The sequence below is a fragment of the Amblyomma americanum genome, chromosome 6, assembly GCF_052857255.1.
Source record: "Amblyomma americanum isolate KBUSLIRL-KWMA chromosome 6, ASM5285725v1, whole genome shotgun sequence".
In the NCBI taxonomy this organism is placed as follows: domain Eukaryota; kingdom Metazoa; phylum Arthropoda; class Arachnida; order Ixodida; family Ixodidae; genus Amblyomma; species Amblyomma americanum.
This window is the reverse complement of record NC_135502.1, coordinates 53,505,024-53,531,123: the sequence shown is the minus strand read 5'-3', so window position 1 is coordinate 53,531,123 and position 26,100 is coordinate 53,505,024. Positions and strand designations below refer to the sequence as shown.

At 43.3% G+C, this 26,100-nt stretch overlaps 1 protein-coding gene across 3 annotated transcripts in view; it reads left to right on the top strand.

Annotated features, from left to right (window-relative positions):
* TBC1D23 (TBC1 domain family member 23) overlaps positions 1-24,792 on the top strand; it is a 31,303-nt gene extending 6,511 nt beyond the window's left edge. For 2 of the 3 annotated variants that reach the window (XM_077626855.1, XM_077626857.1), the window contains exons 3-17: positions 497-596; positions 1,452-1,656; positions 2,599-2,722; positions 3,797-3,921; positions 4,034-4,080; positions 5,581-5,684; positions 8,305-8,418; positions 10,170-10,265; positions 11,016-11,229; positions 13,457-13,602; positions 15,685-15,773; positions 16,158-16,237; positions 17,393-17,525; positions 18,631-18,921; positions 23,583-24,792. In XM_077626855.1, the coding sequence (XP_077482981.1) occupies positions 497-596; positions 1,452-1,656; positions 2,599-2,722; positions 3,797-3,921; positions 4,034-4,080; positions 5,581-5,684; positions 8,305-8,418; positions 10,170-10,265; positions 11,016-11,229; positions 13,457-13,602; positions 15,685-15,773; positions 16,158-16,237; positions 17,393-17,525; positions 18,631-18,916 (1,863 nt within the window). In that variant the 3' untranslated portion in view covers positions 18,917-18,921; positions 23,583-24,792. The remainder of the gene's footprint in view (positions 1-496; positions 597-1,451; positions 1,657-2,598; positions 2,723-3,796; positions 3,922-4,033; positions 4,081-5,580; positions 5,685-8,304; positions 8,419-10,169; positions 10,266-11,015; positions 11,230-13,456; positions 13,603-15,684; positions 15,774-16,157; positions 16,238-17,392; positions 17,526-18,630; positions 18,922-23,582) is intronic. The other variant, XM_077626856.1, reaches the window with a different exon arrangement.
* The last annotated feature ends 1,308 nt before the right edge of the window (positions 24,793-26,100 follow it).

The window sequence follows — 26,100 nt, the reverse complement described above, 5'->3', positions numbered from 1 at the left end:
TCTTTTTTGTTCCAATGTCATATTCAAGTTTAATGATTGCGATGAATGCCTCTCTTGCCTTTCAGAGATGTGGCTTGTGTCTTGAACACACAAAGGGAGTTGTTAGTTTAGGACCACATTTTGGAATATAATATTTTATAGTACAGTACTTCATATGTAGTACTTTAACTTCCTGACGTTATTTCCCTCTTTTGGCAAATCCAAAATGTTCGATGCTTGATATTTAATATGTAGAACCTTTTTCTTTATTCTTAAATTGTCATCAAGTCAAGGGAGGTGCTATTGTAGAGTGAAGCTCAAGTAGCCCAAAAGGGAGGTGCTCTAGTAGAATGAAGCTCAAGCATTCTACATGTTGGTCACATTGATCACGGCACTCAGCCAGTGACCAAAGGTCAATTTTCTTACACGCGAGACATTGCAAAAGCAGCAAATTCCTTCCCAGGAGGATGTGTGCGGTTGGATGTTTCCTTTCAAGTGTCTCTTATCATCCTTCCAGATAAGTCTTGGCGTCAAAGGTAAAGAAGTTGGTGATTGGGACGAAATTTACGACCTCGCAGAGCAGTCGCTGATTAGAAAGGACTGTCAGGCACTTGTTGGTGAGTTGAAGGTTTCTTTATCTTTTTCTGTGTTGTTTCCTATTACCGAAAAATTTTCCTTTCATCAGAGGACAAAAATATGCATGGATTGGTTTGGGGATGGAAAATAGCATTATTTTTTTATAGATATTTCATCATGTATGTTATGGCTTAGAAGCTATTTCATCCCATATAGAGTTGTCCATTATTTCTTGCTGCTGTTAAATGGCTGGCCTGTAAATCTAAAATCATCATTTATGAAAGAAGCCATGCTTTGATGGAAGGTTTATGTCGCATTGATTTCTTCTACGAACAATTTTTTTCTTTTTTTGTGTGTGTGTGTTCATTGGAGACACAAAATACTGCTTCAAGCTTTCACACCTATTTTATGCTTGTTTCAACACTGCTGCCTATTAATTCCATCGAAAATATGTTTACAGTAGCAGTGTGTTTATTATGTTTATGCAGTGACTTAGAGCATTGTTGTTGAGAGGAATTGTAACTACTTTGTAACTACTTATTACCAGATCAGTTACATGTGCTTGGCACGTATTAGATTGAGTACAGAAGGTTTGTTTATCCCAGACGAAGTTTCGAAACTTGTATGAAGGCATTGATTTTTTTTCAGATTTTTTTTTTGCCATCCAAACCCTGAAACCTTTGTTATGCTGTCAGCTTGGAAACTTTTTTTAAATGACTCGCAGTTACCATCAAATCGGCTGTTTTCTTTTCTCAGTGGCACTTGAAATATGCATCCAATTTGTTTTGATTTTTTCTCATTTCTCTCTGATGAACTTGAAACAAATGAAAATGGGCAGTGGCTTTGTATCACCTTCATTGGAATGCAGATTGCAATGAAAAGTTGCCTTCTTGCAGACAGGTTCGGGAATGATGAAGAAGAGAAGCTGTCTGTTTTGTGTGACCTCGAGTCGGTGCTTACCCGGTTTTGTAAAACTACGGGCTTCCATTACGAGAGCAGCAATGGCTGGATGGAAGTGCTAGAACCCCTCATCGCTCTGCACCTATCGAAAGAAGAGTTGTATTTCTGCTTCCATGCACTGATCACCACTTATGTTCCTAGGTAAGTGTGCTTGTTCGAGCCTTGTGCTAACCTCATGTGGTGTCTGGGTGGCTGTGGCAGATGCAGGCTTACGCTGTTGAATGCATTCGATGCATTTAGTTTAATGTCAAATACAAAGCAATGAGGCAGTTTGTGTGGTTATTGTGCATTGAAGCATGTAAGTCTAAGTTTTTCTTTTTTTAATGACCACCAGCAATTGGGATCGGGGGGGGTCGACATTCATGTGGAGCCGACCTATTGATCAGGTCTAAGATAGTTTTGTCCGAACTGCAGGTAGTACAAGTCTTGTGGTAAAAAAAAAAAAATGTTGATTCGTGTGCAAATCTCTGCTGCTGTGAAAATTCAAATTTTGCACCATTTACCCTGCTCGCTTATGCTGGTGGCCACTTTCTGAGACGGTAGACAGAACTAGAGCAAACTTCTGATAACCACTGGAATGTGTACATCGTGCCGGAATCTGAAACTACAGGACCGTTAGCAGTTAGGTTTGCTGCTTGGCTAGGTATACACAAGCAAGAAGGCAGGATAGGGAGCCATTTAATCTCCTTTGATCTTCATTTACTGCCGAATGCTGGCCTTGCGATTGCATCATTGCCTGTTTATTACTTTGAGCTGTGCGTGTGCCGTGATGTTTTTCCCATCGAGAAATGTGTCTACTTATAGTTGAAGTCAGTGAGTGCAGTGAGTTAAATGGGGGGAGAGGGGTCTGCTTATGTTTGGAGTCGACTTGTATGCAGCAATATTTGGCAAGTTTCTGCATGTAACGCTAGATAACACTACCTGGTAATTCACTACAAAGCACTTTGAACTTACGCCTGCACTTAGCAACAAGAGGGATGAGTGTATTGGGAAGTTTTGGCGAAATGACCAGCATTACAAATGTCTTTCTTAGGCACCCATGACTGTAGTGGTGTACTTGTGGTTGTTTTGTGCTTTTTGCAGGCAATGTGTGAAAGATGGTGCCCCTTTCCATCTCTTGCGACTCCTACTGTTGTACCATGACCCTGAGCTGTGCTCGTTTCTGGACACTATGAAAATCACACCAGACTGCTATGCCCTACCTTGGGTAGGTAACTGGCATTGACGTTGTGGCTGCCTCTGAATTAGCAGCTTCGTTGGATTTTAACTGTGATCACCTTTAAGTTTCGATACATGTAAATATTGCCCATACGAAAAAGAAAAGACCATATCAAGAGCATACCTCAGTGGTAGTTTGTTGCAGTCATATTTTTGCATATTCTGGGCCAGTGTAAAATGCAATGATTCGTGAAGAATATGAATCAGGAACTCCGTCTTAACCTAGCACACAGGGAGTGCGAGGTATGTAGGTTGAATTTTCATGGGAAAGTCACTGAGGTTCAGGGAAAAAAAAGAAAGCCGTACTTGCGTACAGTATTCATTAATATTCATCATTATTATTTTGAGTCAGCTCTCTGGGAGCGCAAAACTAAATGAGGATAGGGGAAAAAGTATGAGCTACCGGGATCATGTATTGTATAAAGCTTTACACTGTATAAAGCTTCACTACCTAGGCTTTCGAACTTTACACCCTCATCACTTGCCGCCATGTTCAAGTCGTAATTGGAAAGCCATGGACCTAACTTTTTTTGTTGATGCCTTAGATACAGTTGCAGTAATGAGGGCTGATCACAGTTAGTTTATGGTTCAAGATAGAACCACAAAAGCTGTTCATCTACTGGCAAGCAAGGTTAATTGCTTTGCATAAACTAACTCAGTGTCCAGGTCAATATCAGAGCACTGCTGTGGCCACATAACATTTATTACTGGCGGTAGCCTTCTAATTTGTACAGCTGTGACATACGACTAGATGCACTATGTAAGAAAGAGCCTCCAATTTAGGCATCTGCCTTGGCAAGTAATGAAGGCAGGAAAGGAATAACGAAGGTCAGTGCCCCTTGGTAGAGGTCTGCTAGGTGAGAGAGGCGGTATCAGGAAATTTGGATTAGATGGAGTATGCATTGCTAGTGCAAGGCGGAGCCAATTTGTGGTCTTTAGGCGAGTTTTTGTCCTTATAGCGGACTTAATTTGGCTGAAGTTGATGATGGCAAAAAAGTCAATAGCCATTATATTTGTACGCCTACTTCATATCTCTCTTCTTTCCTGGCCTCTTCACATGCAGTTTCGAAGTCTCTTCTCTTCAACATGCGACCTGAAAGTGATCCAAAACATGTGGGACATCTACCTTCAGCTGGCTGACCCCTTTCTCCTTTTTTATCTCAGCATTGTGCTCTTGGCAAACACAAAGTAAGCATGCGCATATCGTTGTGGATTGACTTGTGATATCTCTTTGAGCCAGCAGTGTGGTTGCAGTGTTTGTCATTATGTTAACTCCTTTTTTTTTGTGCGTGTCCTGCAGGGAAGAAATAATGTCAAGGAAAGGTGACAGCAAGGCTGCTATCATCGGTGAATTGACTTTCGCTTTTCTCTTTTATTTAACTGTACACCTTCTGTCAAATCTTATAGAACGCAACAGTGGTAGAAAATTCTAATCTTTTCCATCCAAGGCCTATTTTTATTTATTTATTTATTTACAAATGCTGCGGTCTCAACGAGACCATGCAAGTGGGCATGTCGTACAACATTTTCTCTCGATTAACATCAATTATAAATAAGCTCTTGCGTTTAACACGTGAAAGAGAACAAAACATGGGAAGAGAACAAAAGTGAACAAGCACGCATTTCATTTATGTAGAATGATTTTTACGTAATCTCACAGAAATGAAGTTGCATACGCTACCCCTCAGGATAATGATAACCTGATAAAATTACAGAAAAAACTTCACAGAATGTCGCGACGCAAAATACAGCAGCAGCGCCTGGTCAAAATTATCAGTGAAAAAAATTTCAGAGGGGAGACCATTCCACTGACTAACTGTACGTGGAAAAAAAGAATATTTATACAAGTTAGTACGGGCATGGAAAGGCAGCAAATTAATTCAAGATTAATTGAAGCATTGTGCAATTCATGCACTTGGAATTAAGCTGCACAAATTTATTTCATATGGCTTGCAAAGATGGCATTGGAATGAGACTTTTTAGCTAATACTATTACGTTCCGCAAACTTTTGTCTGTAAGTGTGCACTGGGCTGAGGCATTTTATTTTTAAATCTTTTTTCCTACCCCACCGTAATTTTTGTAAGCGTGCACTCTCACCTGAAGATGTCCAAGGACTGGGGTGTTTCTTGGTAGCATATGTATTGAAGCTTTGCAAGGCACATTCCACGTGTGTGTGAACTTAGATCAGCATTGCCACTGTTGTTTTTAAATTGAAGGCTAGTCTGCAAGGAAGCCATTTTATTTTGCGGTGCTAGCCGTTAATGTGAAGTTTCCCCAGGCAAAGCGCGTTTGTTGTCGTCGTCGTAGTATGTAGTAGTCAAAAAGAGTTTGTACAGCCAAGCATGATTGACAGGAGAAGGACATGGAGGGCACTCGGCATGGGGTGTCACCCGTAGGGTCGCGATCACATGACCACCTTGTGCACACAGCCTGTGCCTTGGGCCTCGTGCTAACTTTCCGTCAACAGAGAAGGTTTGGTAGTCCTGCAGTCCTGAAGTGTCCTGCTTGGGCTGTGCCTTAAAGCGTGGTTCAACGTAGAAGGGAATTAAGAATGTGCTGGACCATGCACACCCCACACCACAACACGACAGTTCAGTTCTGGCCTTATTAGGTGTCGGAGGTGCTTTTCGCTTCACACGCGAGCCTGGCGACCATGCATCTTTCTGTGCATTACTGTTATCGTATGAGAGATAGCAATGATTTTCCACGTTACTAGTTGTGTAGTCAGCATTCAATTTTTTTTTATTGTGCCTTTGCTCTGCTGGCCTTTAAAGCCACCTGTCCTTGTGCTCAACTTAGTTCCTTTTCTTTCTGCTTCTCCTTTCCTTCCTTTGCTTTTTCTACAGAACTCATATCATCTGCTCCATGTGCCTTAGAAGCAGAAGACATTGAAGATTTCTGCTCACTCGCCCAGTTTTACTCCACAAGGACTCCCCTATCCTTTAGTCGGGTATGCTGCCCTGTCTATCTTTTTTCTCTGAGTCAGCTGCAAACTGCTTCATGAAGTACCGTATTTACTTTCATACTAAATGCTTTTTTAAAAAATTGTTGAAATGGGGGGATTTATTTATTATGCTGGGTAATACATTAACCCCTTGACAGACTATTTTTTTGTTTCCATTGGAAAGAAATTTTTCCACATAAATAGTACAGACTTTTGTAAGTACAGAGACTTCTGTATTTATCTCTCAGGATTAAAAAAAAATTCCTCTGCGCCAACTACTCGCCTAATCGAGAGCAAACATCGCTCGCAAGGTAGCATATTATTGCACATGTTCTTTCAGATGTAATTGCACTTCGGTACTTGCCTGATTTTTTTTTGTAATTACTGAAATACTTGTGTCGCCCATGGGTACAGTTTTCAGAAAGGCTGGTGGAGCAGCTGAAACAAGGGGCTGCACTCCCTGCTGGTTGGAGGATCAACCGGTGGCTTGTGGGCGAGTTGTGCGGTTCTTTGAAGGAAGTTGTGCGGTTCTTTGAAGGAACCGCACAACTCTCAACAAGTCTCATAATTGATGAAAATAGCAACATTGAAATGTGCAACCTATCAGGTATGCGCCTGAAGGATCGTGGAAATTATGCCTGTTTCAGAGGTGCAAATTACTCTAGAAATTGCGAAAAAGAAAAGTCAAGTTATTACAGGTGGCAAAATATGTTCACACGAAAATGTTGGACAACGTGCTACCCCGCTCACTGGTTCACAGAATCTTAGGGTATTTACTGCATTTGCTATATGACATAAAAAAACCACCCTATTTGCACTCTGAAAGATCCGAAATTCACCTGAAACAAAGATATGACTATGAGGTGCAGTAACTCTAGGCATAAGCTGCGAGCTTGCTTTGTATGGAATTGTGTACACAGCCTGTCAAAGGGATAAAAAAATTAGTGTATTTTTACAACTGAAGTAGTAGGTGCATTCATTGATGGAGTAAATACAGTACATTTGTCTGTATGCAAATGTGTAGTGCTAGACATACCATAACACATTCACTGTGGCAGGAATTTTTGGGGCCCTGTGGGCCACTCATTTTTTTTGGGTGCGGCGTGACCCGCCAGTGAGCCTCCGCCGAAGTCAGCTGATTGGAACTGGCAATTGATCTCAATCGCAACATGGCATGTGTGCATTTCATAAGCACTTTGAAAAATCTGAGCTGTCCCATGGCTTCATTTCACCACTAAGTATTCGTGCCGTGCAGCTGGAATATACGTGATGTGACCCTCGGGTGACCCATAATGCAGTGAACATGTTAAGATGCTAATCATAGGAACATATTTTCTGTTTTCTAATAAGTTCACCCATTTTTCTTAATTTAAATAGTTTGCACATATTTAGTAGAAAGGAAATCTTAAAATTTAAAAACATTGTTGAGGGGAAGGGGAAATTTTCCGCACGAATTAGGTGTGCATCAGTGTAAGGTCTTGTTGATTTGGCTGCACTGGCTGCGCATATTCTGCAAAGTTCCGTGGTGGTGCAGCAAGTGTGCGGTGCCAGCTCGGGCAGTTCAAGTGCAGCTTGGCACTGGTTGCTTCCAGAACGAACATTTGAGCGCAGGCCTGGCTGTCTGCTCGCCTTGATGTCGCCACCAATTTCAGCCAGCTGTGTGCCGCCCACATCAATGGCCTCTAATACCTTGAACCGTGTAAAGGACTTTCAAACAACAAATTTTGATGGAGTGCTACTGTGAACCAGCTCCAGGAAATTGTTGTTTTCCTGAAAAAGTTGTTGCATGTATTAGGCACAATATGGACTGAAATGCTGTTTGCAGAGCTTGATTCAACTGCTCAGGTTTACAATTCTGATGCCACAAAACATGTACCCACTTCTACCGTTCAAGAAAGGACTGCTGCCGTTTCATTAAGATCGCGGTCATATCATCTCTGCCCTACGTATGGGCACTGCCGTCTTGCTGCACTACAGGTGCACTTCCACTGCCAGTGGAGCAAGCATGTGCTGCACTGGCAAAATGAATGCGGAATGGCTGCACTCCTTGAACTGGTGCATCCCAATCGAACAGAACTGTTTTTTGTGTTTTACTGAGATGTCCTATAGAGAAAAAAAATAAACGGCCTGATTACATGGCAAAGTTTGTAAATTGACAGTAAGCTGAATGTATGTAAAATGCAATGCTAAGCATTATAGTTGTTAAAGTTTAACGAGCGGCAATTATAGACTTAAGAAAAATTCAGAGAGCCAATAGTCCAGTATGTCAGTGAGTTGAAACATTCAGTTAACACGTTTTTCTTTGGCAGCAAAATTCATATTCGTGGTAGTTGCACCACAATAATTATTGTACAGCTTTTCTTTGGTTACACTTTAGATGTTTGACTTGCCAAGTGTAGCAAACTCATGCCGCCAAATTCTTTAATAAAGCTGCTGCAATCAGAGAAGATAAGTTTTTATCTTTTAATTGTATGCAGTGTATACTGCAGCTAAACAAAAAAAGGTTTTCAGATCTCAAAGTATATCTGCCCTTAAAACACGTGCACCTTGGTTGTTATTCATTGCATGTGTTTTCTTTTGAAAGGCTGCATTCTCGTATAGCACATTCAATCTGTGCTTTGTGCAGGAACACCATGCCATCATCTTTGGTTCTGAGGAGTGCGTAGACAGGGACCTCCCGCAGGCACTTTGCCTGCCTGTGTCTGTTTCAGAGCTCGTGACATCGAACAGGCTAGACAGGGTGAGCTACTTCAAGTTCTTTGCTTTGGCTTTTTTTTTCCACATTCATTGCTTTTGCATTCTGTAGTTGATTTCATGGGTTTTGATCCACGTGTTGTGTAATCTAGTTTAGTGCCAAATTATCGACTATGTTTTATGCATTACTGTAATGAATTAACATCATCGCTCAAACTACAGGTTCTTGCGGGGTTTAAAATCAGTAAAAGCAGTGGCTGTGTCTGTCAAAAGCTTCTTTAGGACATAATAAAAAATTCTTTACGTCACAAGCTTGTTTAGGACTTTATGCGGCCTTGGTTTAAGGCTTCTTTGATGTCTTTCTGTGCTTTTATTTAACAGGAAAAGCTGATCCTAGAAAAAAAAAGTTTATTAATGAAGTCACATTTATGAAAACATCAGGGAATATACATTTTTTGTGTGCTGATATTAAATATGTAATTTTATGTAAAACAAGTCCTTGTGCACTTATATGATATGTTATGTAACTTTTTGCTGAGAGCTTTAAAAAAATTGCGCTGCAAGGAACTTGCTAGAATGCATGCCATTCACTTCTCTGGACATAAGTTATGCAATAAGAGTACTGTTATTATCCGGGCTGTCATAGAAGTTTAGTTACAGGGTTTTGAAGTTGCCACTTAACAAGCAGGAAGAAAAGTGTGTATTCCTGTTTTTAACTCAGCTTCTGTGACCGACAGGATGATAATTTTACCCTTATAGCGTTGCTTGATGTCAAGAGAGACCAATCGCATGCAATCCAGCAAGTTCTCTGCAGTAAAATTTCTTTAAAGCTCTCGGCAAAAAGTTATAGAACATATTGCATAAGTGCGCAGGGACTTACTTATACATAATAGTAAATGATAAATTTAGAATCAGAAGATTTCATAACTGTGACTTCATCAATAAATTTTTTTTTTTCTAAGACCCTTCCCCCCCCCTTAAAAGCAGCTCTAGGAAAGCTGGGCAGCTGCTACATTGTTACTGGGGATGTAGTCACATCTACTTAAAGGTGCAGTGCACCAAAGAGGAATCTGAGCTCTTCTTTTTACCGCGGGAACTCTTATCTACACGTTCCGGGCATTCTTAGAAACTTCGAATTATTGTCCTGTGCGGCCGATTGCCGTAATTAAATCGGATTAAATGTCCCGTCTCCTGCCTTTGTTTTGAACTCAACGCGGTAGGTAGGCGGAGTCAACCAACGCGTGGAGTGCCTTTCAGCCAGTCCAGTCGCAGCTTCGCTTTCGCTTTTATTTTGTTTTTTAGGTTTCTGTGAACAAACAGTTTCAGTCGCAGAAATATAGCTGCAAAGTAGGCCCATGGAAATAAAAATACGCGTGGACTCTTTGATTTACGTATCACTCCGCCGATGGCAGAGCGGCAAGCCGCCACGGGACTGGCTGACACGTTGATTGACACCTCCTACCTATCGCGTTGAGTTAAAGAAAAAAAAAAAGGCGGGAGCCAGGATGTTTAATTCGATTTAACTAGGGCAATCGGCCGCTCAGGACAATAATTCGAAGTTTCTAAGAACGCCCGGAACATGTAGATAGAGTTCCCGCGGTAAAAAGACGAGTTCAGATTCCTGTTTAGTGCACCTTTAAGCTAGTCGTTTTGTGATGTTCGGCATTTTGTTGTCCTGTTTAGCATGCATGACATTCAATCACAGAACTGCTCTTGTTAACCACCGATGTTATGTGCACAAGACATCCAAGTGAGGGTTTTTTTTATTCATGTTCTTTTTCATTTTTTTTTTTTCAGCATACATTGGTGCGCTACTTTGTTGTAGACTGCCGGCCTGCTGACCAGTACAACAGTGGACACCTCAAAACAGCATTTCATCTTGACGCCAGCTTGGTTAGCCAAACCTTTTTAGACGTGACATTTCTTGACTTGCAGCTCAGTTGGTAGAGCACCATATGCGACATAAGGAAGTCATGGATTCCAATCCCACTGTCGACATGTGGTTGTTCTTTTTCTTCTACTTTCTTATCAGTTATTTTTCGGGCATAAAGTGATTACATAACTAATTTCCTATTGATAAGCATCACAAATATAAAAATATAATTTCCCTATGCTTTCCTTGGTTTCGGTGACTGTTGGCCTCCTTCATACATGTCATAACGACCCCTCATTTCCCTGCCCTTGTCTGTTAGATAGCTTGGACCCTTGTTATGATTGGCTGACTCACGCCAACCTTCTGACTACATACTGCTTTATACATTGCATATAGTACCACTCTCCAGCAGGAATATTTGCCTCTTAGTCATTTTTGGTAATTATGCAAGTTGATCCAGTTGCTCATATTGCTCTAGTGGTATGCTGAGTCTAGGCACTGGATGGGGTGAATAGGGCTAGCATAGAGAAGAGGTGAGGCAGTAAGTTAGAAGCATAATGAATGCACCCTCTATTTTGTTCGTCAAAAAATAGTTCATACTAATATATTAATTTCGCATTGGGGACACATCCCCCAAATTTTTGCAAATTGTTTTGAGGAGAAGTGTGTTCATTGTGCAAGTGAATGCTGCATTGTTTGGAAGGTCTCGAGGCATGTTTGCACTGCTGAGCCAGCCGACTACCAGTCTCTGACACTTGTGCATTGTGCAGATGCTGCAGGAGCCACGTGCCTTTGAAACAGCCGTGCAAGCGCTGTTCGCGGCCCAGAAGCAAGCCATGGAGGCTAACTCGGTGGCAAGCGGCGAGCACCTCTGTTTCATGGGCAGCGGCCGTGAAGAGGAGGACCAGTATGTGCACATGGTCATCTCGAGCTTCCTCCAGAAGCACCTCCAGTATGTCAGCCTTGTCCGGGGTGGATACAAAGGCAAGCAGCTCTTGCCCCAGCCCGTACAATAGCTCCTTCAGTGTGCAGGTGACATGCTGTGGAGGAAGAATTTGCTTTTCACTGAGTTGTGTCCAGGTGCCTGGAACCAGCTTGCTTTCTTTTAAGCAGGAAAGGCTTTTAGCTTCCATTCTTGGCAGACTAAAGTGAACATTGTACGGAAACGGCAGTCAACTTGAAGGCAAACATGAGGGTGAACATGAAGTCACGCACGAAGTAAAACTTGTTCCGAAATATTTGAAAACTTTTCGTACGAATGGTATTCATACCGTTTAACCTTAAGTGAGATTTCAACCAGCGGCGGTGCAAACAGCACAGCTGTGCTTCGTGATGCCTCATACCACTCGGCCATTGCTGCAGCTTCTTGTGCTACACGTTTTAATTGGTAGCTTCTCACGCTGTGTGTTCGAAATCGTTGCCTTTGTCATCTTTCATCTGTTCATTCTGTGCCACAAATGTTTGCTAAGACCAATGAAGAGTGAGCGAGTGCTGCAGCATGCCAAACAGTGAAAGCAGTGAGGTACGGTAAGGGCGCTGCCCATCACGAAAAGCGGTGAGTGGCTGAACATGGTGGCACGTAAAGGATTAAAAGGGGCTATGGTCAGGAGGCTGCTGCAGTCACGTGAAATGCATCAGGGACTCGGCCAGGTGGCGAGGTTGCACGGGCTGATGTTGCCTGAACAGAGCAACAAGAGACAACAGAGCCCTCTGAGCACGTGCGGCACACACGAGGCAGGAGCTCATCATCGTTGCCGCTTCTTCATTTTGCCACACCAATAATGGCGGCAGTGGTGCTGCTACAGTGCAAGGGGAGTCGAGTGTGGTGTCTAGCTAAAGAGAGCGGCTGATGGCAGAGGTTCCTCGAGCCGTGAAAGCAGCCGGGATAACCATGCGCACTACGCAGCTTGTACAAAAGCAGGCAAAGGAGGGCGTACTATCATGCTCAGTATAACTTGCACCACATTCGGTGTGAACCAGCTGAGGGTTCCGCTTTATAGTAAAATAAAGTGCCCTTAAGCAGTGCACCCAAACTGCACGAACATTGAGCGTACATTGTTCTTTGCATCAATAGCCGAGTGCATAAATTTCCAATGTTGCTGTGCTGACACTGCTTCACTGCTTCTTTTCACATCTCCTGTGTTGCAGCACATATTGAGCGTAATATAGTACATTCGCCAGTCAAAGAACACGGCTAGTACCTGAGTGCGGCCACCACCATCTATGAGCCGTCCTAGGATGCGCTATGCCTTTCCTGTAATGCATTTTATGCTTACCCTTCTCGCGGCAGTGATATAGACTACAAATATTTTGACGGCTACAAATTTTTACTGGAGACAAAGGCTCATATTGTTATTTGACGGATAACTTCAACTCTGTTGGATCGACCAAGGGTGGCCCTAATCACAGTTGGTGGCTCAACATAGCAGTGCAAGCTGCTGTTTGAACACATAAGAGCAGTTGAGCATACGCTGCTAACCTCACTTAATTGTGTCTGATTGGACAGTGTTTGAACAAGGTGTGGCAGAATTATAATGAATACGTAAACTCTAATGCGCTGTCCACAAAAACTAGCATGTTATCAGAGAAGTACTTTGTACGGTTTGAGTTGGTTTTGATTTTCTTCAGGAAAAAAGAAAACGAAGAAAAAGGGTTGATATCGTTGGTAATTAGGAGGTTATGATAAAAGTGCTTGCTTTAAAATCAAGAAATTCATTAGCTCCTAGCATTGTCTGTGTTACTTTTTCTCTTTCTCTGTGTTTCCACTTTGCCTTGATTTAAGTGTGTTATTGGAGGTTGACGAGCTTGAAGGACAAAGTTCCCTCTTTCTCGTTGTGCACTCCCTACAGATGACCAGCATTAGTTGCAGCAACACCATTTAGCAGTAGGTCTGCCCCAGCCTTGGGCTCAATGACCTTTTGTGTGAAGAAAAAAAAAGATTATTTTCATGTTTTAGGAAAAATTAATGGTGAAGGTGGTGGTGCTTTGCACATGTGTTCCTTGGTCTTATCACAATCATGAATGCAAAACTGCAAGAGCTCTGTGAGGCGCAGTAACCTCATAATGATGCCTGGAAAGTGATGGTAAATGCATCCAGTGTGGGGACTGATGATATCGTGGGAACTCTTACTGTCATTTTGGTGACTTGACCTGTAGTTTTAAAATTTTTTTTTACACATCACTTTTTTTTTTTTTGTCTTCCTTCCCACAGCTCTGCACGACTTCATTTCCGAAGACCTCGACTCGTACCTTGCAGACCACAGCCCTCGTCTGTGCATTATCTGCTCCAGCTCCAGTGCTAGCTCCACGAATGGCATGGACGACGATGATGTCTCCTTCTTCGCTAAAGTGCAGCAGGTTAGTCCATCAGCAGATCCTTTTCTTTTTTTTCGCTCATCTGAGTACTATGCAACATGTTGGAAAGTCTTTCTTTTACTGAACAGTGCGATACTGTCATTTGCAGCCTAGCTTTTATTGCGTACCTATAGTCCTCTCAGGAAGTCCTGAAGCCGGGTTGTCCTCGTGATCTGCTTACCGAAGCAATGCTTGCACAGAGGTTGCACCTCAGTATAATAAGGTGTAAAAAGAATATTTAGATCTAGAAATCCCAGAATATAAGCCAGTTTTTATTCATTAATGAGTATCACATGCATGGTAATGGGATGGAGAGGTTGAACCAGATTTCAGAGAAAGCGCCATGAAACCCAGCTGTCTGCCAGTCCTCTTGATGGCAGTTTCAAAGCCGAACTGCTTTACTGCCAAATGGTACAGTGAAACTTGGATTAAGGAGTACCTAGTGAGACCACGGCAAACCTACGCGCAAACCATCAGTACACCTCAACTGAAAACAGCTCAAATACAGTAAAACATCATTGATACATACAATCTTGTTTCATTCGATTTTCCTGTTTATACGCTCGAAATCGCGGGCAGTAAAAATGCCCCATAGAGTTACATTTTTTTTTCTTCAGCTTAATGCGTTGCTGGATAACACGATTCGGTGGCTACAATGTTCAAAATTTTGACGAATCCTGGTTGTATAATACGTTTAGTGACTAACTGCATGTGTGAAGACGTACTAGCAGGCTGAACCTGGGGGCACGCCACATGGAAGAACTGAAATACAGGGGCAGTCACCTGCCGTGTTGACTTCTCAGCGGTGCATAGGTACAAAGGGGCAAAGCATAAAATAAAGGTGCGTTTACATACGAATCGGCCTTTCTCGCGAGTACATGACATGAAGAGGAGAAGCTTCCTCAGAGTGCCTTTGGGTGAAGGATTGAAGCATCTGAGAACTACACAGGTGCACTTACATATGAACGGGCCGGGTGTGGGAGCTTGGAGTAAGAACGCTAAGACAGTAAGAAAGAACCGTATGTGTTGTGAAGTTTCTTCTCTGCCTAGAACAGCATAAACGTGCATTAAATTCTGTGAGCACTGGAAAAAGAGCTGCTCAAACCTTGTGCCTAGGAATTCTAATCGGGATTTTTGCGAAGTGAAAAAAGCAATGAATTCCTTTGTACCTCATTCAACAGTTATATTTTTCAAATTTGGTCGTTTTGAGTCATGCATTTTCCTGGGCAATACTATTTTTTTTCCTTTTTTTTTAACATATCAAGAGTTTTTGCTCTATACCCACTGGTCTGGCAAAGGATGGTACCTGAGGTATTTCATGAAAAAAGGCATAAATGGAAGCTTGTACTTACGTAGGACCATGGAAATCTGTTATGTCCGCCCCCGAGGCGGCCTCCGAGCTATTAGTGCAGCCTCAGAGGCACTTAAACCGGGTCCTAGCTGCTCTATTACTAGGCCCTGTGCCAGGTCAAGCTGGTGAAGCACGTCTCTTGTGCACGCAGTTTCTTAATGCCCATTTCTGCTGTTTCTTAATGTCCAATTAATGTCCATTTGGGCTGGCATGTTGTTCCGGATCTTGTGGCAGGCTGGTGTAAGAATTGAAATGTTAGAGCGATGAAGCAGCAATTTTATCACAGCTTTTGTATGCCTCATGTGACCTCAACCCCACCTGTGTCATTATTCTATGGTTCAGCTATTGGAAGTGAAGCCATAGGAGTAAAAAAATTGTCGTAAATATTTAAGATACATTCAAATTCCATGTTGTGGTTCATATTTACTAATGTGTTGTGCATCATTTCAAAATAAGAACATGGAATGAAAATTTGGCATCTTTACTTCTTTGAACGTCACTAAAGAAGTAATCTGGCATTAAGTATACTTTTACAGTAGCATCTACTAGGAACGTGCAATAAAAGTGCCTGCCACCAGTGGCTTGTACACAGGTACCCATTGCTGAATTCAAAAGAGGTTGTTAAATTTTTGTGCATATCTGTGTCCTTTATTCTTTTTTTTCCTCCTCTTTAATAACATGCCTTGCTCTGTTTGGGGTGAAAATGCTTCTCCCTTTGTTCCCCTTATCTGCAGGTCACAACAGTCTTCAAGAGCAGAGCCAGTGACATGAAGGGCAAGCTGGTGGAATACATCACAAATCCACAGCAGCCGCCTGTCGAAAGGTGTGTGAGCTAGGGTGCAGTATTTTCTATGGTAACTGAAAGGGAGTTGTTGCTGCATTGAGGAATTGTGGTGAGCTGACTCAGTTGCTCAGATGTGCTAAGAGGAACTAGTCTGCCACCTTCCACTACTTTAATTCCATTTCTTTAAAGAATCCCATTAAGGGTATTTACACAAGGGGTGGGATAATATAAAGTAAAAAGAAAGATTTATTTGTGAGATTAGCAGCAGCAGTTTCATAGAAGACAGAATGACAGGTGATGGCTGCGGCATGGTGATGAAGGTCATTAACTGTTTTCTATTTTTCTTGTATTGCTGTGTGGTAAGTGTAGGTTTGTATGGCTGCAGCCTGTAGGTCACAATTCCCACATCTGTTCTTGTTGTAGGCACGTGAGCAGTTCTGACAAATTGGGCAAACGCTACCGTGGATTGGCGCCAGTGTTCAGCATTGATGACGAGCATGACGGTAAGTTATTTTTTGCTTGCAACCCATTTCCTTTGTCATGTACCGTACTGTACTGTATGTATCATTTTGGCATTGGCACTTGTTTGCTGTTAACCCTTTGATGGTCTAACGTTTTCGAAAAAACTTTACCAGATGATCATATTTTTTTGTTGTGGATTTTAAATAAATGAAATGAGTAAAGTCAGGAAAAAGGGTTGAAAAAAAATTGTGGACAGTATTTTGGTGCCAGCATCACTGAGAACTGCAAAAATGTTCAGTAGTATTAAAGAGTGGTAGTCTTTGAAACATGGCTCTACATGCAGTGTTTTTTCGCGGTCTACTCGCATAACACGTGTCTCTGCTGTCCGCTTAAGGTGGCGAATTGTGTTAAAGCATTAAAATGATAAAAAGCTTCATCATTTTCAACCCTTTGAGTGTCATTTTCATAACGATATGTTTCCCGCCTTTCTCTCTACTAGTGTCTCTGGCATACCCGTACGCTCTCCTATCTTAATTCAAAAATGCGTGCCGCAACGCAAAGCTGTCATGCTTGGGGCAATCCCACCATCTGTGTTATCTTTCTGGAGGCTTATGCTTTCATCTTGCGCTGTTTTCTTTGTGAGTTGCGCCATCTGCCATCTGTTGTAACGTTTAAGCTTTCTTTTTCATTCTTGCCATGTCCGCTATGTTGCGTCTAGTGTAGGGAGCACATACTGCTGCCTTTCCATGGCCTCGCTCACCACTGTCAGGAGCAAGCTAGTTAATTGCACTCTTCTATCTCTCTCTTTTATTTTTCTTTCACAACTTGTCACTTTCACTTTGTGCAGACCACGAAAGTGCTCCCTCCGTGAGTGCAATTGCTTTACGGTGGCTACCTACATGGGCCTGACACTAGGGTTGTGTCACTTTTGAAAAAAAACCTGACAGTGAAATTGTAAACTCCAAATTTCTCGCAACTACTATATATATGTTTTTTGCTGCCTATTGAGCATCAACAGGGGCACAAAAGCCAAATGATCATACATTTTGCTCACAGCAAAACAAACATGATGGAGTTGTCCTCAGTGTTCCTTCAAGAAACTTTCACCGTGCTTTCTGCTGTCCTGATGCGTAGTTTACTTAGGACCACATGTTTATGTTCTCTAAAGTACAGGTTGTACGCTTGCTCCATTCTAGATATTGGCGGGCATGGTGACTTAGATGTGTCAGCACAAGAAGAAGAAAGCATCAGCACCTGGGTGAAGAAGCCTGAAGTTCTGGGGCACTTCAAATGTGAAGAGATCAAAGAGAATGGACACCTCTACCCTAGGTAAAATGTTGCTTATGTCTTGATTTTCATGGTTCTTCCCTCTTTATTAGCGGTTTTCACAAAATTGGCTCCACACTTTGGCTGCGCCGCGAACTAGTCCAAGGTGGATTGGTGTGCTCAGGAGTCAGAACTACATCAGTTGGTCTATTGCAGGAGCTTTGCAGGCACATTCACACTTGTTTTCAGAGTTTTACTGTAAAAATACATCTTAGGAGCTCTGTTACGTGACTGTTTGTAAGCTAACAGGATAGAAAAGGCCTTAAGTGCCATTGCATGAGTTTTATGGTGCCAGAAATAGATAGAGAGCATGGAAACAGGAAGTTTTCGCACAGTAGTGGAATGCTTTTGGGACCCTGATAGCACGGTTCTTATCAGGAAGGGCCTGTGCAAGCATGACACTCAATTTCCAAACAAACATCACTGACCACACATGACTAATGGCCACATTTCAAATGCGAAGAGTTTTGTGCATGACTGTCTTTGTAACTAAAGCCCCTATTACAGAATCCGTGTGAGGTAGTATGCTGCTTTGTTATCCATGGAAAAGGGGTGGGGTGATATTATTCCATTCCAGTTTTATATCACTCTGTCACACTTCGTTTTTATGGAGATTTGAGCACTTGTATACAGTAAAACCTCGTTTCCCCCCCTGTCTTCCCCCCAAAGAAAGTGTGCTCCTGCAAGGCAGATTCCCTGTAGCATTGTGCATAGTTCAGCGGAAGCTACCGTGTGGGGGTGCACTTTGTTGTGTAGAAGGGTTTTGCAGTGTTCCTTTCCTGCAGGGATGCCCTGCGAGTGCCGTTGCGCCAGGTCACCGTGGCTCGCGTTTGCTGCGAAAGTTCACCGAAGCACATGCAAAATTGTTAGTCTTAAGTGGATTGTTTTTAAAATTGAATCCTATGTGAAACCGACCAAATGGTCTTACATTGTTCCTCTTATCCGAGAATTTGTTTTAACCAAGCCCATCTTAATGGAAGCCTACTGTATTTATTTTGTACACTACCAAATGGTGCCAAAGCTATTTATTGGAAAGCATTTAATGCTTTCGTCGGCTGTGGGTGGTGATAGAGAGAAAAGTATTTTTTTTATCCCGTTCTGCATGCAGTCATCTCCTGGTGACTGAGACACACCTGTATCTTCTGCGAGAGCTGAGTCACAAGAAGGGCAGTGCACGGGTGGTTTCACAACGGCCACTGCTGTCGGTGCTCAAGATCACAAGCAAGAAGCAGCACCCCGAACTGATCACCTTCAAGTACGGCCTCAGCGACAACGCCACGGGAAGCTTCACAGTCGTCTCCATGGACCGCCTGCTCATCCCCAAGGCCAAGGAGGCCACCCAGCTTGTCAAGAACCAGATCACCAAGCTTCTTGAGGAGAACGATTCCAGGTGAAAAGGGTGAGGGTTTTATATTTAGGCACCTAGTTTTGAGACTACAGTTAAAACTCGATTTAACGAAGTTGAGGGGAGCCGTGAATTATTTCGTTAAATCGAGAACTTCGTTAAATTGAATGAGGCATTTCTTGGGCACATAATTCAGTACATTCGATTACAGTAAAACCTCGTTAAAACGTACCCGCTTAAACAGTGCTTTCGTTTTAAAAGTAGTAAAGTCAAGTCCCCGACTGAGCACCCATTGAACATAATGCATTTTGCATCCGCATAAACCGTACCAGCTTATCGCGGTCGTATCGGTTAGCACGTACCATTTTCACTTTTCGTCGCACTCGCGCGTGACGAATTCACGCCGGTAGCACTGACCCAAAGGACGGTTCGGCTAGCGGCGCAACAATCTTCCCTAAATACCGCCGACGGGACGGCAAGCCACACAGCTAATGACAAATTGGCGCCAAAGTTGGTAATCATACAACTAGCGCAATCTTTGGGGGTCCGTATGGTCATCGTCATGACCCCCCGCGCTACTTTCGAGTGGGTAGCGCCAACACCACGACCGGCGCCGCTAGCGCGTATGAAAAGAAACAACAAAAATTCTTACTCGACAAGAAAGGCCCGAGGGGACTACAAATTTATTTTCCGCCAAAGAAGTCGGTGATCTTTGCCTGCGTGCGCTTTGTGAGCAACGGCCGCACCGATTTCTCGTAGGTCTGAAGTGCGTCCAGCGCGTCTTCCGTCCCCTCGTGTGCGCTGGCAAAATGTCGCAGCAGATCGAGAGCATCCATCACCTGACCTGGTGTCGGCACGGGAGCTTCGGCACCTGCAGGGTCGTCGGCAGCGTCTTCAGCCGTCACTCCCTCCACGCTTCCTACAAGCCGCAACATATCGGCATCAGTCAAAACTTCCGTTGTGACTGCGTTTGCGTCGGCGTTCGCGTAGTCTGAGAAACTTATGCCTGTGGGCACTTCATCCACTGAGCGAAGGTGTTCCCAGGCATCTTCATCCTCGTGCACGGCGCTTGCGCAGTCCGGACCAGCTTCGGCAGTTTCAGGGCCTAGTGTACCGAAACCGGCAGTCCTGAAGCAGTTGACAATTTTCGACGGCCTCAATGCTCTCCAAGCCGCCGCCACCATCTCAACCGCCATAAAAATATCTATTTTCGTCTCGCGCTTCAGCTCCAGGTTGAGGAGAACTCTGTCGACGACTCGACGCTTGTATGCGCACTTCACGCTATTAATTATCCCTTGATCCAAGGGCTGAACCACGGACGTTGCGTTTGGGGGGAAGTAGCGGAGCTCCACGCTGGTCAGCTCGACCTCTGCAACGTAGTGGGCCGTGCAGTTATCCAGCAACAGGCACACTTTCCTTTTCTGGCGACACATGTCGCTGTCAAATTCCTTCAGCCATGTAGCGAAAATGGCACGCGACATCCACGCCTTTGAATTGGCAACGTACTTCACAGGAAGCTTTTTGGTGCCTTTAAAACAGCGCGGCCTCGCACTCTTTCCGATGACAAGCGGGTCTCGTTTGTCGGTGCCGTCCATGTTGACGCACAGCAAAAGAGTCAGCCTTTGTTTGCTGTGTTTGCCGCCGTGGCACGCCTGCCCCTTCAGGGCGAGTGTTTTTTTAGGCAGCATTTGGTAGAATAGACCGCTCTCGTCGGCGTTGTAGACGTCGCTGGGGGCATATTTTCCCAGAATGTCGGGCACATTTTCAGACTGCCAGTCGCCGACTACAGCCATGCTTACGCTGCTCGCTTCACTGCTAAGCACTTTCCCGACGATGCCGTGTCGTTCTTTGAAGTGCGACAGCCAGCCGGGACTTGCCTTGAACTCGTTGTCGCCCAGCAAGCACGCGAAAGAGCGAGCTTTTTGTTGGAGCAGGTCTCCACTCACAGGAATACTATTCTTCGCCCGCAAATCCATAAACCAGGCGAAGAGGGCCTCTTCCATTTTGCTTTGAGGAGTGGTCTTCAGCGTTTTTTTGCGCGAGAGATTCCCCGACGAAGTGGCGCGGAGGATGTCATCTTTCTCTTTCAATATTGTGGAGAGAGTACTCGCTGGAATGACATGTGATGCAGCCATGTCACATTTCTTCTGTCCGCTTGTCACAGCACGAATTATGTCCGCTTTCTCGTCCAGGGTAAGCCTTTTTCGTTTCTTGCAGGGCTCCATCTGCTAGTCAGGAGGGTTAGCGGCGCGCTTGCTCGCACACACCACGTCCGCGTTCACGATAGCAAGGCTAGACTGATGGAGGCCTAACAAGCTGAGCTTGACAAAGACGTGCGTTCAAAGGCACGGGGAAATCCGCACAAGAGCAAACACAGAGCACAACACACAAACACACAAAAAAAACACGCGAACTGCAACAGCGCCATCTATGAAATGTGCCACGAAACTTTTTTACTGCTGGCGCCATCTCGTGAGCTCGACTCAAAATTAAAACTCGTTTTGCGCCGCGCAGTTTGAAAAAAGCGACGGGATGAAGATGCTCCGCGCTGTTACCGCTGACTCGCAATCAATAAATTTTGGGGTGCTGTCTACAAAATAGACCAAAAATTAACACTTTTTCGCCTTTATTTCTCGAAAAAAGGTTCATTAAATCGGGACAGATCACGGAATCGGTTTCGTTATTTCGGGTTAGTCAAAGCATTGAACCCTATAGGCGTCTGAGGGGGAATTAGGATACCTTCGTTAAATCGAGATTTTCGTTAAATTGGGTTTCGTTAAATCGAGTTTTGACTGTACTCATGTGGAGCAAGTGACCAGTACGCAGCAGCACCTAATTCCATGTGCACCGCAACTTGCTCTTTTCCTTTACTCACTTTATTTGGGGTCTAATTGTAGTGGAATTCTTATCATAGCAGACTGGTTGACAATACAGCCAGTTAGTAATTTATTTTCAGCATTTTTTGAGGGCCTCTGCATCTGCATGCTCCTTTTAATGCGCTAGCATTACTGGCCACAGTGAATGATGTCAGGGATGTCTGTGTGGTCCTTCTGCATCACACAGACAAAAAAAAAATCCCAGAAAAAAAGTTCCATGCGTCTGATTCGAACCCAAGAATTCTGGAGGACTGCGGTGGATTATGTAGGATTAGCTTGGACCAAGAGTGGATTACATTGGATTAAGTTGCAGTAGTATGAATTAAGTTAGATTACGGTGGATTGCGATGGATTACATGTGGATTCTGGCAGATTGCGGTGGATTATGAGTTGATTGCATGGGATTAAATCAGATTAGGGTGGAGTATGGTGGATTTGTGAGTGGATTAAAAAGAAATCATTGCTTTTGCTTTCACAGCACGCAAGTAGTCCTAAGTGGCCCCCATCCCCGAAAAGAAGATGTTTGTAATGGCCAACAAAAGGTGTTCGCAGTGGTTTGCAAAATGGCCAAGCAGTCGTTAGTGTGGTCATCTGTTTGATAGCATATTCAAACCTTGTTCCTGCAGAGCATGGCCTGTCATTTTCTTGCATGCATTGTCATACAGCAAGGCTGGGAAGCCAAAACACGCAGAGTTCCTCGTGGTATTTTGAAAGTCGTCAAATTCCGTGAGCCTAAAAAGATTGAGAGCCCCTAGCCTAAGCTAATTGAGAAATTTACATTTTTGGGCTAGTGAGCTCATTTATTTTTCGTTTGGCAAATGCATGAGCCTGCAAGCACACCAACACACACAAGAAAAAAGTGGCAGGAGAGTACTTGTTTTTTTATTTGCTTGCCTGTGCTCTCGCATTTGTGCCCCCACCCCTTTGTGCAAACCTGAACCACACTTCTTCATATTGGTGCTGTACCCAAACTGAAAATTTGAAAAGCCTGCAGAGCCAAGGCCAGTAAAATTAGGGAGTGTGGTGGTGCCTGTTGTAGTTAGGAAGTGCTCGAAACTCTCCAAAGCTGCTGTACTGGGCTTTCCCTACAACTCGGCTTTCTACAGCTGCAAACTTTCATTGACACTAATATCATATGTTACCCTCCTTCCCAGCCGCAATTCCATCCACCACACCATACAAATGCAATGCCAGAGCGAAGATGAGATATCAACACAAAAGCAGTGCCACTAAGGCAGGTTGTGATCACGCATTGTGGTTTTAAAAATGCTTGGCCTTTCCTAACATAGTCGCTGCATGCTGTGTACCTTGAAACCATTTTGTAGGATGGTGGGACATGTGTCCCACTTGCTTCAAGTGCGGGCAAACGGACAATGGTGCACCTATGTATCCTGAAAACCATTCAGTGTGTGTATGTGTGTTTTTTTTTTCGTTTATAGGCATGCTTAGTGTTCTGTGCATTTTTACTAGCGTATGTGTATAGTTTGAGGCAGCCCATTTTGGCACGCAAAAAATTTTAAAATTTTTGAGCTTCTGAGCATTTTGCAGCAGTCAACTGCCTTATAGGTAGTTCTTGAAGCAATTTTCAGTTCTAATGCAAATTTTCTTATACACGAAAAAGACAGTGGTGCGAATGCATGCCACATTTGAGATCTTGTTACGATGTCATTGGTACGAATGTGTACCACTTTTTTTCTACAAAATGAGTGGTTGAAACAGCTTGAAAGTGATGTTATTCAATTTCTAGAGTCATTCTGAGTGCAATTTTAGCATTCTGCGTATGAGAAATAATAAAATTTAATTTTATAAAGGGTTAAATGTGGCATTTTTTGTTTTCAGGTAATAAAAGTAATATGACCCCATAAGGTCAGCGAGAATGGGATCAAGCAAAAAATCATGCAGCGGACCAGTATATGGTGATAGCTGCTTCATTACAAGGACGGCGGGGCTTCAAACATTCTCCCGCTCCCTTTTTAACGAGGACTGTTTGATGAGGACTGGTTATGTCAGTCGTCTGAATGGCACTTTCTCTTTACTTTTTTTTTTCTCGCAGTTCCTTGAGCTTATTGTAGCATGCTGACATTTCTCAGCAGTGTTTTTCCTTGCTGATACCTGTGGGCTTTAGTAGACTAAAAACAGGAGTACTAGTAATGATTACCGGTGATTCCAATTTGTTGTGTTTGGCAAAAAGGAAAAATTTCACTTGTTAAGGTTGAAATTTCTCACGATGAATTGAGAGGCAGATTGTCATTTGCATATTGTCAGAAAATGAAATTTGCTGCGAGTCACATCACCACATGCTTTTTGCTTGTCCAGCTGCTGCAGGTGATATTTGTCTTCAAAAATGGACGTCCGCTGTGTCATTCTGTGGAAGCTATTAGAATAAAGTGACGTCACTTGTCCTTTAGGTGATACAACAGTTAAAAATTTCATAACTTTTTTATTCTTGCATGTTTTGATTACGCAGCACTGTAGAATATGAAATTGCTTCGAGTGGCAACATGTAGCATATTGTAAGAGTAAATTTGGTGGCATCTTCTTTCATTTAAAAGGGCAGTCTTTACACTTGAACCAGCTATTTTCGAAGCGCCTTTTCTATGTGCGCTGGTCAAATAGATTTTGCTGAATGAAGTTTTAGAGTATTTTTTTGTATGCAACTAAAGATTACTGTCCTTGTTTGTGCAACATTTGTGCAAATAGAGCTGAAGTTGATCAAAATTGCCGATTGGGCGAGTTGGTAGGACGTGATTCGAAATGACCAGCGCGGAAACAGATGAGGACACGAGAAAAAACACTGACGACAGGACGGGCGCTGACTAACAACTCTGACTGCAGTCGTGGGCCAGAGGTCTGGGCGTCCGCTTTGGCTGCGGGAGGTGGTTGGTTCGAAACCCACTGCCGGACACCCACCGGTAAAAATAGGTACAAGCCACCCCGGTCCGGCACCCGGCTTCTTCTGGGGTGTCTGCTTGGAGTAGGCTCCGCAAACCCCGCTGCACCCCTTCGGGGGCACACTCATTTTCGAACAACTCAGCCTGCAAAGGTGGTTCGTGTAAAAAAAAAAAAAGCCCGTACTGTCGTCATTGTTTCTTCTCGTGTCCTCGTCTGTTTCCGCGATGGTCATTTCGAAACTGAAGGTGGTGTTTGTTGTCAACTTAATTGTGTACTTCTGGTTACAGCTCTTTACTGTTCCATGCAGCCTTTGCCAATTAGGTTGAAAGACCGCGTGGTTCCCTTCAATGTTAAATGCTGCACCACTCTCGCATGTGTGTTATTTATATCGAGGTTCCACTCAGGCTTTGAATTGGTTTTCAGTGGCCCTTTACAGTGACATGAAGGTTATGAAAGTCAAAAGCTTCGTATACTATTTACACCTTTATTTATATTTTCCTGTCTTGTTTATTTGTTTAATGTTAAGTTTTTAGAAGCTGAATCAGAAAGGATGTAAGAGACTCCATAGCTGGGTGTAAATTGACAATCAAATGATAATGATGTTGTACGTTGTCCATGGCGGTGTGTGAGATACTTCTTGTTCTGTTTTTGTCTGCATTAGCCTATGCAACTAATGTATTTTTGGAAGTCAGCATATTTGTAGGGGTGTGCAAATACTGAAATTTTTGAATATGAATGGAATGCGAATATGAAAGAAACATGGCTTTGGATATCGGATTGAATATCTTGTTAGTAAGAAAGAAATATTTCAGAAAAAAACAAGTAGGCAAATGTTGTTCTTTTTTTTCTTTCAAAACAGTGTATGGTCTTTGCAACTGAAATAAAAACTAGACTGACTCAGCACCGTATAAAGAACATGAGGTGCACAGAAATGTGTACTACAGGTAAACCTGGATGTAACGAACCTCCATATAGCAAATTCCTCGATGTAACGAAATTTTTTTAATTCCCCAACACCGCCCTCATTGAAGCGCGTGTATTTGAGACCTCCAAGTAACGAACACGGAGCTGCTGTTGACCTTGATATAACGAACTCGCTAAGCAGATAATCTGTTAGCTTGTGCTGAGTTAAGAAATTTGGCAGAAACTTTTTACGGTGTTAAAGCACAAACTGACGTGAGAGGAACATCAATGATCGCATTGAGCGACCGTAGTTGAGTCAACGCTTCGTGCTCCAGCACCGTCGGTGCATCTCCATTGCTTTCGCTTTTAGAGCGCCATACCAAGTGGTACTACAACAGTTCATGTCTAGAGGCAGCGAAAAATGATAGGTCATAGCAAAAATGAAATGGCACAAGCAGTGCATGCCCATTGCCGCCACACGGTTGCTCGCGTGATTTCGGCACTGATAGCTCTCGCGCGTCTACTCTGGAATGGGGACGGCAGAGAGTTCCAGCGATGCGAG